The sequence below is a fragment of the Lagenorhynchus albirostris genome, chromosome 9 (genome assembly GCF_949774975.1).
Source record: "Lagenorhynchus albirostris chromosome 9, mLagAlb1.1, whole genome shotgun sequence".
Lineage (NCBI taxonomy): Eukaryota > Metazoa > Chordata > Mammalia > Artiodactyla > Delphinidae > Lagenorhynchus > Lagenorhynchus albirostris.
The window spans coordinates 33641259-33658863 of record NC_083103.1 but is presented as its reverse complement, the minus strand read 5'-3'; the positions used below and the strand labels follow the sequence as shown (position 1 = coordinate 33658863).

The window sequence follows — 17605 nt, the reverse complement described above, 5'->3', positions numbered from 1 at the left end:
GTCTTTGAAAACACTTAAGCCTTGATACTATTGGTTCCTGTTTCCTTATTCACTGATAAGAAGCCTGAGGCATGGGACTTGAGGATCTTTAAAGAAGGAAAAGCAAAATACCATGGAGAAGATAACTGCCCTTTATTGACTGCCTGCTATGGGCCGGGTTCTGCCAGTATTCTTCAAGTGCTCTTGTTATCTTTAGGGCAGGTTTCTTATTGAGGAACCTGAGACTTGAAGTTGAAATACCTGCTGAGAGGAAGAGAGGAGCTTAGATTCCAACCTAATTTTGTCTAACTCTCTGAGGTCACCAACCCTCAGAGTTCTTGAGATACCATCTTTGGCAGATTAGGAGATATTTTCATTATACCCTCATAATTACAGAAAACAGATTCTGGGTGTAACCGTAAACAGGATGAAATAAAATTCTCTGGCTACTTCTGTTGTGTCTTAAGTAGTGTGTCATGTGTGTGCATTTACTTCCCAGCACATATGTTTTGAGCGTAAATGTCAAAAACCTATGGGTTTTATAAAAAATGGAAACCTCGGTGATGTCAGACTGAAGTATGTCTCACATACACAAGGAGAGTTCTTAGAAACTAGCACCAACCATAATGCCAGTTATAAGGAATAGGCAGGATTGAAAAGGACAGCTAGCCTGTAGCTGAGAGTTTCCTTCCCAAGGGTCTGAGCTGAAAAGAGCAGGGGAAATGGCTGATTGGTGCTGTAGGATGCAGAAAGAAAGATTCCCCCATCTTTTCTTTCTTCCATGTGACACTATAACCTATACTGCAGATTTAAATGAGCAGAAATATAACAATTTGTCTGACCGATTGAGAATTCCTATTTCTGCTAAGGGTAGCACACATAAACTTAGCCCATCAAGGTATCTTATCCAATACCAGTTTAATTTAGTTTTCCTTTGTTCAGTCCACTCAGAAATGAAAGGATAGGCAGGGCATTTTAATAATACACCTAAAAGGACTTTAAAATCACAGGAATGTTTTTAATGATCAGCCACATGTCTTGAATCCTGCTGTTTCATTTTTATTTTGTAAGGTAATTGAATAACATTGTACTAATAGTAGATAATGGCACATTATTTATATATTGATGAGAACAATTTTTTCTTCTCTCTCAGTTATACTTTTTTGATTAGACTTACTTTAGAGTAAGAGCTTCCTTTTAGTCTTTCTCTCATAAAAGTGTTTTTCTGGGGTTACTATGCTTGATCTTAGGCCTTTTCCTCTCAGCTCTTACCTCCATTCACTTCCTTTAGTGCATTAGAGTCAGAGGTCTGACCCTTAACCTCCTAATGAATGAATTACTGAATCAAATGAACTTCTTAGTCCTCAAATTATGAGACCACTTTCTGGTGTTTGACACTGTTGAGCACTCTGTTCTTGAAATTCTTCTCCATGAACTTTATTGCTACCAGAATGATCAACCTAAACGCAACTCAGAATTGATTAAAATTGTATAAGGGCTCTATAACATCCAGGGTAAAGCCCAGACTCAGGTATGTGTCACATAAGCCCTCCATGTTCTGGCCCATTTTGTCTTTCCCAGACTTTTTTGCCCTATGGATTCATTCTTGCATTCTGATGTATCTGTTGTAAACCTATACTCTAATCCCAAACTCCCAAGGATTTTTTATACCGTGTTTTTCCTCACTTGGCTTCCTCACACTGCTCATCTTTGAAATCTACTTTTAGACACCTTTTCATCTTCTAAAATTCAGGTTGTGTGGCCTTCTATAGAAAGCTTTTCTTGGCATCTCTCATCCCAGGTAAAATTGACAAATTTGTCCTTGGTACCTCAAGTTCTTTTATATATTTAATGAAGTGTTTACCTTATTGGGCATAAATACCTATTCTTCTCTAGGTATGGTCCTTGCTCTCAAAGACAAGGACCATATTTTATTCAGCTAGATCTAGTACCATGCTTATTGGATAAATTATTAATGTGGGTAATCAAAGTTTAAAAAAGCCTCTCCCTTTTTCTATTTATCTGGAATGGCCATGTGCTCTGGAAATATGTGCACTTCTCAGCTCTGCTGTAGCTTTGCAGAGCAAGGAGATGTTGCCCCTTGAAACCATTTCCATGAGCCTGGGAAAAGTAGTTAGAATGGTTCCCTTTCTTCACCAGCTTGTCTCACAAGTGGCCATCCCTCATCCTTGAGAAGCGGAGAAGAAGGACAGGAGGGAGAAGGTGGTGAAACAACTATGAAAGGGATTTTGGAAAAGTTTTACCTATACTCCAGAAGAGGTAGATGAGATAGGGACTCTCTTCAAAATGGCAAGACTGTCGCTCTGTGGTTGTTCTTCCCTACTCCAAGTTCTGTTCTCTTAGCTGGAAACAATGAAGGGGGTTTCAGAGAAGCTTTAAAGTTTGTCAGGGTTTGGGAACATGACCATCTGTATAGTGAAGGGGTTTTCATTGAATGTAGGAAATGTTCTAAGCATATATTTCTATACTGTTGCCAGCTAGAATACTATGTTCACAGTCTTCAAACTAGCATTTCTCATGCTAGTTTGAATGTTTAATCAAACACTCACACCACCAGATGACCCGTGGAAAAAGAATTCCATGCTTAGGTTAGTTTGAGAAATACAGCTTACTATAGTCCCTACCTAGAGTTTGGCAATGCATTCTGGCATATCAAAGGCACTAGTGCGTTCCGTAATAAGATCTTGTTTAACCTGGAATTTTCCATGCTTATTTGGCCACAGAAGCCTCTTACAGTCTTCTTCATTCTACATTGGGGAAATTGCATTGAAATATTTGCATTCTGTTTAAGTGATAGTTTCTCATTGAGTGTTTTATTTCAGGGACAGTGGAACAGAGAGAAAAAACATATGAACCTCACTAATGGCTTAAATCAGAGCTTCATATGTCAGATATAAAAAGGAAATAGTTCCTATGGCAACTGCTTCACTGCATATGAGGCATATATAGCCATTGGGGAGTTGAAGTTCATATACTCCTACATGTTCTTTAGAATAGGGATATAAAATATTGCTTGCAAAGTTCCTGTGTTTAGTTAATACTATTGGCTATTTCTACTCTGGCAAAGTTATTATTTACATCAAAAAAAAAGAGAAAAAAAAAAGAAGGAGAATAAAGAAGGGGAGTAAAAAAAAAAGGAGAAAAGAGTAAAGAAAAAAGAAAAAGAAAGAGACGCAGACCTGTGCTAAGATGTCATATTCCAGTGAACAGTTTCAATGACTGCCAGTTTTGAAACTTTCAATGTGTCCTCACATTTCTTTGTTTGCTACTTAGGAGAATTGTGGAAAATTGAAAAACAAAATAGGTGACCTTTTATGTGGATAATACATCCCAACTTCTTTAATCAAGCCAGACATCGTAAGAGAAACACAGTGGAGTCCATTCGGATTAATTTATTCCCCTGATGTCCTGATAGAGTGATTCGGCTGTGATAAAATGATGGGGTCAGGTTTAGTGCCCTCGTGTTGAGCCTGTTCCCACACAATGAGTTGAATACAGTTCTAAGAAGCCATTCTTACTTTCTTCCTCTTCTCCATCAACTTCCTCAGTCTGGGGATGAGAGATAGTATAATTCTGAGTAATCAGGCTCCTCTTGAAATCCCATTTCAACAAAAGCTGGCTGGGTTCCTGGCCAAAACCAGAACACCTGCCAGACTGACTTACCCCAAGGTAATGTAAGAAGCAAGATGTCATCAGTCACTGTTTACTTAACTCCCCACAGCCTGGCCTTGTCTCTTCCATTTCTGCTTCCAGCTCTCACACAGCCACACAAAAGCCCTTGATCTTAAAAAGCAAGTATATTTTCAAAGCTTAGGAAGGCATTAGAGAAGGACAGGCCACTTGAGAAAGTGTTTCTTGTATTTTATTTCATTTGGTACCAATAGTTTCTGTATTTTGTCTAAAAACACTTCAAGATGGAAATACTTTCCATCCATACTTGTGATTGTCATTTCTTAGCAGAGGAACCACTTGAACACCAATTTACTGTCTGCTCAGTTACTACATCACGGTAAAGCTGTGCCAGGCGTGACTCTCCTAAAGTCTGGGCCATGTGCTTTTATGTTGCTGACTGTTGGATTTTTTTCAGGGTGGCCAAAGTCCTTCTCCCACCCTCCCTCCCTCCTTTCCTTCTTTTCTCATGGAATTATTGTGGTACAAAGGAAAACTGTACTGCTTCTAGCAATAGTATGCAATAAACACAATTTATATATATGTATATATATATATATATATATACACACATTTATATTTTTTTAGCATTTATTTATTTTTTTTAACATCTTTATTGGAGTATAATTGCTTTACAATGGTATGTTAGTTTCTGCTGTATAACAAAGTGAATCAGCTATACATATACATATATCCCCATATCTCCTCACATTTATATTTTTAAAACATGTCTATAAATACATATTGAAGGAGATACACATAGAGGAACACTTACAACACTTAAGACAGCACACATTCATTGGTCCTGTGACCTCACCCCCACCCCAGAATGTGGGTCTGCATTATAGAAGGGAATCCCTAGGGGTAGGATTCTATTAATACTGGGGGAGTGGGTGGATATATCTATGGCCCAAGTATCATATGGTATGAGAAATTCAGAACTCAAAGACATGGGCCTAATCGCTCACATAACGATGTTAGACAGTTCCCTCACTGTTTGAATGAAAGCCATCTCTAAGATTCTTTGAATCCAGGCTTAATCTGTCACACTAATTTCCTCCTGCGTCCTTTTTAGGTCCCTGTGTTTATTTATCCATTTATTATTTATTTATTTATCCAAACTTATCTCAATATAAGTTTTGCTTCAGGATTCCCCCACTCTTTCTAGCTTTCCCCTCTAGTGTCTTATGCTTCCATACTTTCTGGAACCTTGCTTATTCTAGGGAAACCGAGATGCTTAAGTCCTTTACTCCAACAGGAAAGTGAGTTCCTGCATGACTCTTCCCACAGTTTTTCTTAGTGGAAGACTGATTGAAGTCAGACCTTGAATTATTTGATGAAATGATTGAATTGCTTTGATGACAAAACTCTAGGAATCATATCTTTGTGGAAGCAAGAATTTGGGTGAGGGGTGTCCAAGCCAATCCCTTCAGAATTTAAATTTGTTCAGCCTAGCTTCTCAAATGTAGGCTGTACATTATTTAGATCTGTCTTCTCTGGAAACTTTGACTCAAAACACAACCTATTATTCTTTTGGGTTTTTGGTTGGTTGGTTAGTTGAAGAGAGGACAGTTATGAGACACAGCATGGCAGGTTCCCAACCAAGGAAAACATAAATAAATAAACCTTATTCCTAAAATCAAGCACTATACATTGTCTTTAATAGTCACAACTGTCTATAAGCATTATGCACTTATCATTTAGTGTATGTGTTTTGTAAAGAGTACAGAGATAGATAAAATAGGGAAAATCTGATATTCAGACATGGATTCTATAAAATACATACAAATTGTAAGATGCTGCTACAGAAATAGGTTTTGGCAGGTGGGAATTACTGAGGAGTGAATTGCTGGATTAGTCTGGATGAATTAGAGATGACTTCTTAAAGAAAGTCTCAGGATTCAAAATAAGGTTAAATAGTCTCATTTTTAAATAATAATACTTTTAAAATTCTCATTTATTTTGAAAATGAGTAAAATTAATATTAAAGTTATGACGAGGAAACATATAGACTACGTCTATATGTTTCCTCATCATAATGGACTATGTTAACATGCCTTGTATTCTAGTTCTCAATATATTTATCTTGACAATCCAATGTACACGATCTTTTTAATCCTCTAAACGTGAGAACCCAGCTCGTCATCCCTACACTGCCAGTTGATTTGCTTGTGATTATCCTCCAGCATCATTATCATTGTCATCATCCAGCTTATGCCTTAGTGCAGCTATTGACCTTCACAAAGTGCCTTCAGGGCCTGACCTTTACATAGTTAAGATTTAATGTGATATGTCTATGCTCACATCGTGTCCATAGTCTGATATAGAACAAATTTAAAAGCATTAATGGTTCAGGGGCCTTTGAACCCATGGAACAAATTAATCTAAAGGCAACCTGATTAAGGAGAATGAACTTGCCTGCTCTTCTATTTCAGGTGAAACGGATTTCTGAAGATCCTCCTTGCAAATGCCCGAGCAAGTTCTGTGTGGAGAGGCTCTCGCAAGGAAGATACCGAGTGGGAGAGAAGATCCTCTTCATTAGGGTAAAGTTTTACTTTTCACTTGACAGCTTGTCCTTTCAGAGCATATACAGGACTTAAGTTGCAGGTTACAGGGAAAATATGACCAGTAACTCAGCAGGAACTTCCCTTATGGTGCTTACGATTGGATTTGAAGACATGAGGTATGAAAATTTTTTATTATCATACATAATTATCACTGAAAGCTAAATAAATAGAACTTTATCTTTTTGTATGTATACACAAACATATACCCCAAACAGGTCATAGAAATCAAATAGAATGAGGAAAAGAAGAGAAAACAAATTCCTTTTTTGTCTATGCATTTAGTTTCAAAGGAAGAAAATCCACCTCAATGGGTAATAAAAACAGTATTCTGCCCTGGTTTTCCATATCTCAAGTTTGGGAAATGATTAACCTATAGGTCCTGATAACTTTCAAATTATTTGAACATGACTTTTCAAAAAGTTTGTGTTGTAAACCAGAGTGAAGACAGTCAAAACTCATTACAACGGCATGGTTAAATGATGACTGCCATTTTTTTACTGGTTTTCTGGGTTAGAATAAAGAAACATGGGCCTGTGCCAATGAATGATTTGGTGGCCTCTATCCATTTTACAATCATCCTAATGAAAAATCTGACTAGATGTCATGAACAATTCTTGACTGTAATTATTGGCTCAATAAAGTAGCATTTCAGGCTGTGATCTGTTTTGTTAATAATCAAGAGAATTTAATCTCTCAAATTACATTTGCTGCTTTTCCTGAGACCAAGAATTCTTCTTTTCAAAAATAAGAAAGTGAAAAATAAAGCACTGATATACTCCTAGAAATCTGCAGTTAATAAGTATGAGTCCTTCTATCTTATTTTTAGTCATTTCCTAAAGAATAGAGGTTATGATTCTGAGAAGCTATATTGTCTTGTCATTTGAATAAGTTAAAATATTTTCCTTTTTATTTTATTTTGTAGAGCTGAATAATTTGGATGTGTACATCTAATACAATCAATGAACATTCTTAACATACTCCAATCAGTGATGACCCAGTAGAAATTTTTTCCAGTGTAAAGTTTTCTTTTTAATGACCACTTTTGACTGAAAGTTATTTGTACGACAATTTTTTAAGGCTCTACAGGATGTAATTTAAAGAAAAGTTTAATTATAATTAGCCTTCAAAAATAATGTCAATCATTTTGTATTTTAATCTAACATTAGGTCAGTGTTTATTGATCTAACAAAAATGTTCAGGTAATAATTGCTATTTTGCTTTGGAAAGGCAATGAAAGGGATATAATGATATGTTATTATTAGGGGCTTGAGAACCAGTTTAGGAGATTGGCCTCCCTAGAGTAGACAATTGGCCCAGTCATCACTTATTGTTTTTTGTTACAAGGATAACATGTTTATTTTAGCCAACCAGCCTGCTTTTGCTTTAACACATTAGTAAATGGTGATTTAGTAGTACCTCCACAGATGTGTTTAAATTTTACTAAGTTGGCCTTTCTCAACTGAAGCTTGAGACTTCTTGAGACTATTAAGTCCTGAAGTTTAGAATCAAAACATAGGGTTTTATTTATTTAAACAATTATTCTTTTTTATAATGAAAGTGTTGACAAAACACATGATTAATAAATTAGATGTTTTTCCCTCTAATGTAACCTAATATCTTTAGGCAAAAATATATATATTACATACATTTATTTGTATCTGGTCTTCCATATTTAGTCAACTCTCAAAGAATTTGATGTCTATATTTGTGAATAACATAAGTGTATCATATTTAACATTTAAAATATTTTTTGATGTTCCATTTTTCTTTTCAGTAAATAGTTTCCTTTTGGTGAAGCCTATGCATGTATTGTTTGTAAAGGAATTGAGACTCACTTTAGTGAAGAAAATTTCATCAAATTCCTTAGTGATAGCATTTGAATTTAATATCAGTTACCACAGTAGAACATAATGTGCAGTTTCATGCTCCTATAGTTCCAGGAGAGCCTGCAGTAAGAGAACTGACTGTAATGTGGTTATTCACTGATTGGCCCAGCAAGTTATAGCATCATGTTGCTGTGATAGATGTTTTAAAACAGTGTTTTAGTGAATTTTAGTCATTCACTTTTTCTCATTTTGCTCCATCCACATATAATCTGTACTTTTTTTTCTTTTTTTCGTGGAAACTTCCCCATTTGGTGGAGAGACCATACCTTTATTTTATATTTGTGTAACCAAAGGGCCCATTCAGTCATTTCCCCCAACAAAGGGCTAAAGATCTCAGAGGAGCATGACCTTGCCTGTGGAATAACAACACTTTCTTTTATTGTTCTCCTTTGGTTCTTTTTTTAAACCCTCCTACCTTCTTGTAACCTCATCAGTTTTTTTTTTTTTTTTTTTTTTTAACCTCATCAGTTTTGAGTGAAGCAACCATTCTAATTACCTCTTCTCCAAAGCCACAGCCTTAGTTCAGGCCCCATCAGCTTTTCTTTTTTATTTTATTTATTTTATTTTTTATGTACTTAGTGCCACTGAACCGTACAGTTACATATGGTTAAACTAGTATGTTTTATATTATGTGACTTTTACCACAATAAAATTTTTTTTTTTTTAATTTGTACTATTTTTTTTTTTTTTTGCTGTTCGCGGGCCTCTCACTGCTGTGGCCTCTCCCATTGCGGAGCACAGGCTCCAGACGCTCAGGCTCAGCGGCCATGGCTCACGGGCCCAGCCGCTCCGTGGCACATGGGACCCTCCCGGACCGGGGCACGAACCCGTGTCCCCTGCATCGGCAGGCGGACTCTCAACCACTGCGCCACCAGGGAAGCCCTGACCCATTTTTTTTTAATCTTAACTTTTTAAAAAGAAAGAATCTATTACTGCCTAAATTGCAAAAGAAACTACTTGTCAAAAAAGGAAAATATCCATTAATATATTTTCATTTCAATTCTTATCTTTTGGCTTGTCAGGGGTCCATTTCTACCCTGATGGAGTAAAGGGATTCTACCAAAACTTTTCTTGTATCTGGTTATCCCTAGAGACTTTTTACCTCTCATTCCCTGGAGTTCAGGAATTGAAATTTCACAGGCAGGCCATATGCACCTTTCAACATATATTTTTCCCTATTTCTTTCTCTGCACTGAATGGATGAACTAGAAATGTCTCATTGATGTGTGCGCACTTTGGCCAGTACTTTTGGATTTGTGGCAGGGGCTATATTTAATTGATTGTCATTCTGCACTAACACATTATAAGGAGTTGGCAGTTATTAGTCAAAAAAAGCTCAGAGGTATTGATTTTCAAATGATAGTTAGATGGTTGTTGCCGCTAATATCTTAACTTTAAGTTTCTTTGAACACCCGAATTAAGTAGAGAGTGCCTTTGGTCAAATTCTCAGACACACTAGGGGAATGATTGCCTCATGGTATCTGCGTTGCTGTTCTGGGTTTCTTAAGTTCACATTTTTAACATTGGTGTATTTTAAACTTTGTCCTCTTTGCTGAGGCTTCCAAATATAGTCATATTTACGACATAGTACATAGTAAGTGGATACATTTATGCATATTATTTCATAACATGAAATATATATGGTATCTTAGCATCTGTCTCCTAGTTTTCTGTCTGTCCTGAGAGCAGCCATGTCTTCCTGTGGTCATAATGAACCTATCCATGCAAAAAAAACAATTTAGGTTCCTTTCAAGCTATTAAGAATGTTGACTTACTTTTAGTTAAAGAGAACACACTAGTTTGCATTTTACCAAGGTTTATATATATATATAAATGGGATTCTACAATATACACTCTATTTTCTGGCTTTTTTTCACTCAGCATAATTATTTTAAGATTCATCAATGTTGTTGCCTGTGTTAATAATTTATTGTTATTGCTAAGTAGCATTCCATTATATGGATACACTAAAATTTGTCCATGCATTCACTTATATCAATGAGACATTTGGGTGGTTTCCAGTTAGAGATTATTACAAATAGAGCTGCTATGAGCATTTATGTATAAATCTTTGTATGGACATATGCTTTAATTTTTGTTGGGTAAATACCTAGGAATGCAAAGCCTGATTTGTATGGCAGGTTTATTTTTAACATTATAATAAATTGCTTACTGTTTAAAAAAAAATAAAATAAAGAGAGCACAATCACCAAAAAACACTGACATAGAAAACACTATCCCTTAGAAAGTCATAAATACATGATTCTATTAATAAGTCTCTATCTAACACAATTACTCCTGATTTACTCTTCTTAACGTGAGCCAGAGTTAACAATTTTATGTCTAACCAAATTCCAAAGTTTGTTGACAACACCCAATGACTTGACTTATGTATGGTTTTATGGTTATCATATATATGAACACATTTTCTCATTATGCATTCAAATCAACACAATAACAACACAAAAGAATGAAAAAATTAAGAATGTGTGCAGATTACAGAGAAAGAGTGCAGAAGACATTTCTGCAGATGATATCTTTGCTAAGCATATGTTTTATCTGTGGGTTTCTAGAAACCAATGTATGAATAGATACTTTGCATACATGGCTATCTAATGTTACTTATGTAGATGCATCTATATTCTCACGTAGACATGTTTGTTTATATGCACAGGTCTCCACTTAAAGGTGAAGAAGTAATCTCAATATAAAGAATATATATAATATATTATATATAATATAAAGAATCCTTTAGTACAAGGGGAAGCCTCCAAGGTTTCTGACAGTGGCTTTTAGGCAAATATGCCAATAATCCCCTGCTAAAGTGGGAATTCTCTTGTTTCTAGTTTATCAAACACAATTTCTCATAGCCAGATTTTTGCCCTGCACCTTGCAATGAACAACACTGCTTTTGAACTATCTAGTGGACAAAACTAAATGCAGCTAATTTCTAACTGTGTGGTACAGATACAGATTTACTCTCTTCCAAGGTTTAAATATAACAGCTATTTTTCACTGACTTTTGAGTGATGATAAAACCTCCTTGCTGATGTCTGTAGTAACAGAGATTTAGATATTACTATTTAGATATGCTGTGTATCTTTGAAATGTAAATAGATGAATCTCAGCCTAATGTTATGATTTTGAGGAGGAGAGAAGTAAGAATTTTCCTTTGTTCTTTTGTTCATTCAGTTAGTTGGTATCTACCCGGGCTTCAAGTATTGAGAAGTCACTTGACAATATAAAGCTGAATAAGCTTGTAGGAAGGTTTTCAGAAATATGTGTTAGATGCCATGAAAATGTCTATACTATTTGATTTGTCAACCCCAATGCAACAATGATAATAGACCATGTAAACAATCTAACAGTAATTTTTAAAAGTGGTTCCCAGAAAAACCTGGGAACTTGTTAGAAATGCAAATTCCTAGGCCTCACCCCAGACCTATTGAATCAGAAGCTCTGAGGGTGGGGTCCAGACACCCGTGCTTTAACAAGCCTTCTAGGTGATTCTGATGCATACTAAAGTTTGAAACCACTAATCTAAAAGAAAGAACTAACTATATGAAGGAAGAGATTTGTTGTATCAATATAACAGCACAATTGGCAATCACTTGCATGTTTGATCATGGAAGAATATAACCATTCAGGTACTAGGAAGGATTGTTTTGAAGACTTCTCTGTATCATTGTGAGAAAAAAACTGAAGATATAATGTTAAGTGGAAAAAAACCCAGGCTTTGAAATTGTGTTTACATATAAAAATACCCGTGTAGAAATGATGTATAATTATGATTAAGACTTGAAGTGAACAGGAATAATTGAAAATGGTTTTTAATTTTCAGAGGTCATTAAATTATGAGTGATTATTTTTTTCTGTTTTGCATTTATTTCTGATGATGAAAAATAAGAACTCTTTAAAAGAAGAGAAGTCAGCAACCTGATACAGTTGCAAATGTGAGAATAAATAAAAGGATTTCTAAAAGGTGTCAGATTAATCAGCTGACTGCTGGTTTTTTTTGGTCCTTTGCCTAAGCTTCCGATCTTCTGGACAAGGGTAAGGAAGTTCATTGGAGACATGATGTTGTCTAGACCAGGGAGGGCTTTGCATTTTGTTGTGCACTTGTACCATATTTTTCCTGGGATGAACCTCTTACCTTTCCTTATTGTTCTGTACTATTTTATTTCTCCATTTTGAAAATTCACTCAAGTTGTTTTCCGTTAGCACTAGGAAATGTGTAAACATCTTAATAATGTCCCTTCTCTTTGCAGACCCCATGAGTAAGCCATATGCTTAGTTTTCTCTCTGCTAGTCATTAAGGCTTTAATCATTTGATATCTCTTTCCTTTAAGGCTCAATTTTTAGTGACATGCAAATAATCTAATGTTATGCAATAAACTGATCTGTGATAATGCATGAAATGGGTGTAAATGGCTCTAATGAGTAGAACATCCATGGGGGTAGGATCTTTACACTTAACACAGTTGCTCTAGTGTTCTGATAGTAGAAGCATGAGAGCAAGCCAGTGGGGTCACATGTTGTGAAGTAGCTGACTTTTTTGGTGCTACTTGCTTTGGGCACTAATATGATGAATAATTTTTTACTTAATTACAATTTACCACTACCCTAATTTTAGCATTGTTCAAAGCGTGTTCCAAGGAATTATAGTTCCAGAAGATGTTCAAAAATATAATTCATAAAGAAGAAGGGCCATAGTAATGGGTTTAAACAGGCTTCTTTAATAACTCTTATTATTGATAATTGACTCAGCCTCTGTCTGAGCAGGTATGATATATCTCACTTTAACCTCTCATTGCAGTGTGGGAAGCACTGTTGCCATTCCCATTTTACAGCTGAGAAACATAGAGGTTAAGTAACTTCCCAGGTTATAAGGGAATAAGTGATGAAAGTGAGGTTCAAAAGCCTAACTCCTGAATTTACACTCTTTACCACTAAGCAAGACTGATTTATTTATCTGGGATTTCTTGTAGGGCTGAATATACTAATGTGATCTATTAATCATTAGAATGAGATGTATTATGTAGCATTTTCCAAATGTATCTGACTGTAGAAATGGTCCCTCTGCCCCTTTTTTTTTTTTTTCCCCAGAGCATTATCCTGGGCTAGGGGGTCATGAAAACATACTTTGGGAAAGACATTATCAGTCAAATCAATTAAAAAATAATTTGTAACATAGAATTATACGGAAATGAAAGTTTTCTACATTTTCCAGAACTAAAATCCATGTATATCAAAGTACTTCTAAGAAATACTGAATTTATACTCAGTTTTACCTATAAGTTCCATTTGGAAATTATGATTCAAGGAAATGACTGGAAAACTTTAAAGGAAAGGCAGCTAAAATTTTAAAAGTATCATTTGTGCCAGGCATTGTAACAGGTGCTTTATATACATTGTCTCACTGAATCCTCTACCACTCAGCTGGGAAAATGTTTTTATCCTTTTGTTACAGTAAAAAGACAAAGACTTAGGTTAAGGTCTCAAGTAAATAGTATGATACACAAAATCTAGATCCTGTCTCCCAAACCCGTAACACACTCCATTCCAAGCAGCTTCCCTATGGAATGTCCATCAGATGCAGATTTTTATTCACAAGGTTAGTTAGTCCTCTAAAAAGGACTTGCAACTTTTTACAATATGTTTAAGGCTCAGCTGTATAGTAGTGTATTCCTTATATCATTTTTACTTTACATATATTCAGAATACAAAGGGCATTACAATTGCATAATCAGTAGTGCTATGTAATGTAAGGAATTTGTTTGCTTGACTGTATTGGGATAGTAATAAAATTATAACAATATTTATTAGGTGTTTACATGTATGTCAGACACTCTTCAAAATGGCTTATATGGCCTATATAAGAAAATAAGATATATTCTTTTCTGTCTTGATATCTTTTTAGAAGAAGTCAAAAGATAATTTTTTATATTGCCAGTATAGTCTTCTTGAGTCTTCTCACTAATTGTTGATATTTTTAAGTGGATTAATATTATTTCAAGACATTTTAATAGCAGATTTTCATAGTTGGGTAAAACCATATCAGGTTTCATGCTAACACTCTAAAGGGTCTCGGTATTCTTTTTTCCTTCACATTTTAAGAAATCTGACTACTTAAGAAGCCTAAAGAAAAGGCAATGAATAATTTAATTGGAAGTCAGCAAAGGGCTTTGAAATGTTATAGAGTCATTATACTAGTTCTGAATTAAATCATCGCAGATCAATGGAAAAGTCACACACATTGCTGTTGATTCTTTGTAATTACTTCTTTACCATAAAAATTCTTCTGGGTTATATCTGTGTGGTAGAAATCAACTCACTATAACAAGCCAAGCAAGAGAGGTACCAGAGCTCTGTTGCTATAGCAACCCAACCTGGCGATGTCTTCTAGGGCTTGCTGTAAGGGAAGGTCCAATGATAGCGAGTAATATTACTTTCTTTTCTGCTCTTATGACACATATTGATTTACTGTGAATAAAAAGTAGCATGGTTCAAATTGCATACCTTTCCTGGTAATGAAAAATGGGCTCTTGTGTAAAAATGCAAAGGAGTTTTAAACTAGTAGCAGGGAGTAAAACTTTCATTTATCTTACTGGAAACATTGCACAAACAGCCATTACTCAGCAGCTGAATGTTGAAAATTCACTTTTTTTGAATAACAAGGATATAAATATTTCATCTAATTTAGCAATTTATGGGAGCAGTGATTATGATTTCAAAACTATCTATGGCTTATATTAATTTCTAGGAAAAAATATGGCTATGTTTGCCTCTGATATATGTAAAATCTCAAAACATTTATAAGTGTTCTAATCCATGATGAGAGAAACATGGCTGTTACTAGCACATGAATATTTCCAGACTTAGTACCTTTCTTTGCCCAGCTGCCTCAAAACTGAACACTAATTCAGGAAAAGCAAGCATATTCAAAATTTTAAATATATTCAAACTCTTTAAATTCAGATTTCTTTTTAATAATATCTTTGCTCTATTAAAGACACTCATTTCTCTGTAATTTATTCATGTTCAATAAGGCTGGTCTAATAGGATATAATTTACACTTTGGTAACACATCTCTCAAAGGACTTCGCAAATGTTAATGTCTTCTTAACCTCTTCTTTCGGAGAAAGGCATATATCTTGGATGAGTGCAAAATAAACAAAGTGATCAACCACCGCTGTAAAAAAAAATCAGCTGATGGTATGTTGCCCTTCTGAGATTTATTCCTTGAGAATGAAAACCTTTAAACATAGAAAAATTTATACCAGACTTTGTCTAAGATTACACCCAACACTACATTTGACACCAAATTTGAAAGCAAGAAAAAATGCAATTTGATATCTCTTACAAGAATGGAAAGAGTAGTGTATCTGGGCCATTTTCCATATTCCTATTTAAGTTAGGGAATTCACTTATTCTCTTCCTGTTGAATTGTTAGGAAGTACATCAAGTGTGAAGAAAAATAAATAAATGAGAGCTCAAAACCAAAAATCCTTTTTCCCTGAGAATTTACCATTATTAGCCACTTAGTAATGAGTAGATTTTTTAAATTTTGTGTCTTCCTTTTACCTGAACTGATAAGCATTTTTATTCATCTCCAACTGAATTAGCAAGGTTTAGCATGCCTTTAAGTTGTACAATACACGTGTGACTCTATTCCACCTTAAATCATTTTCTTTTGCCAGTACACTGCCTCTGGAATAAATGGACAATTTTTTTTCACTAGCCACAAATCAAAATTATTTAAACTTATGGAAGCATTGAAAAATTAAATGGCTTCATTGAGGAAATGCACAGGTCCTCTGATCTGCATTCCCAATTTCTGCATTGCTATACCCTTCCTGACATTAAGATAAATTTGTTGCATGTATATACATCTTTTTTTTTTTTTTTTTTTTTTTTTTTTGCGGCACGCGGGCCTCCCACTGCTGTGGCCTCTCCTGCGTTGGAGCACAGGCCCCGGAAGCGCAGACTCAGTGGCCATGGCTCACGGGCCCAGCCGCTCGGCGGCATGTGGGATTCTCCCGGACCGGGGCACGAACGCACGAACCCGTGTCCCCTGTATCGGCAGGCGGAGTCCCAACCATTGCGCCACCAGGGAAGCCCACATCTATATGCATCTTATATAGTGGTATATGTATGTGTGTGTATGTACACATGCGCGTGTGTGTAGTGAAAAAGCACAATTTAGGGAGTTAAATAAGTCCAATGATTTGGCATTTTTTATTTTAAAAGAGATCTCAGGTTGATTTTCTGTGCCAGAGATTTGAATTCCTTATCAAGAAGTTTGTGAGAAAAATTAATCTTTTATTTTGTCTACATTTCTTTACATATACGATTTAACACTCATGGATTGTTTTCTGTGTGTCAGGTGCTTTTCTAAGTACTTTCCTTGGATTCTTTTATTTAGCCCTCACAACTCTTTGAGATAGGTGCAATTATTATCTCCATTTTAACAATAAGGAAACCAGTATTAGGAAGTTAATTACTTGCCAAATGTCACGCAGCTGTAGGAGTCAAAACCTTTCTTTGAATTCAATATATCTGATTTCAGAGCCCATGATCTTAACTATATGCTATTCATTCTATTTCAGACTATCTAGTCATTTGGCATGTGGTGGTGTGAATATTGCTGTTCAGCGTTTCAACATCCACTAATGATTGACCTGTACTTAATGTGCAGCTCCTAATTTGCTTATTCCTTTGCTGATGTGGTTTGGTAAAACATGGAATTTAATAGCCAGTCCCTGTTAGAGAGACAGAAGAGAGTACCCAGGAAACAGTCTTATAAAACAATAGCAAACCATCCCCCCCCCAAACAATTCAGAAAAACCAGGATAGCTTTCACATTGTTCAACATAGTTATTGATTTTTTTTTCATATATTGACCATACTTGAAAAGTCTTCCCAAAGCAACAATTTATTTGATGAATGAACAAACTAAGGAATATTCTCAATTTACTGCAATTATATATTTCCATTTCCAGTTTGCTTTTATGTTATTAAGATTAAATCCCCTTAATTTGATTATATATGAAAGGATTTTCTGAACATACTGTGGTGGAGTAGGGAGGTGAAATTGCCTTTTGTACCTTTTAATATTTTTGTTAAAGGGATTAAATTAGACTTATGACGAAGTATGAACTGAAAATTTTTGGCATGGCAATTAATGTTTTTGAAGCAAGTTTCCTAAAAATAAGTTTTGAGTAATTTTTAAATAACATTTTTTCCTTATCGTGTTACTTGATGGAAGCTAGAGTATTTCTTACTTTTATATGGTTTGTAAAGTACACTTACTTATACATTATGTCATTTTTTTATCACTACTCTTTAAAAAAATCAGTGTGATTGTTAATCTACATATCTTATTGATGAGGAAACTGCAGATAATAGAGATTTAAGAACTTTCCCAAGGTAATCCAGCTAGTAAGTGGTTGATCCAGGATTAAATCATATTATAATTTTTAT

General features: G+C 35.1%; 1 protein-coding gene across 9 annotated transcripts in view; it reads left to right on the top strand.

The window, feature by feature from the left end:
* Nucleotides 1-17605, top strand: part of GAS2 (growth arrest specific 2) — a 159494-nt gene that overhangs the window by 100851 nt on the left and 41038 nt on the right. For all 9 annotated transcript variants that reach the window (XM_060159511.1, XM_060159508.1, XM_060159509.1 and 6 more), the window contains one exon: nucleotides 6105-6212. In XM_060159511.1, the coding sequence (XP_060015494.1) occupies nucleotides 6105-6212 (108 nt within the window). The remainder of the gene's footprint in view (nucleotides 1-6104; nucleotides 6213-17605) is intronic.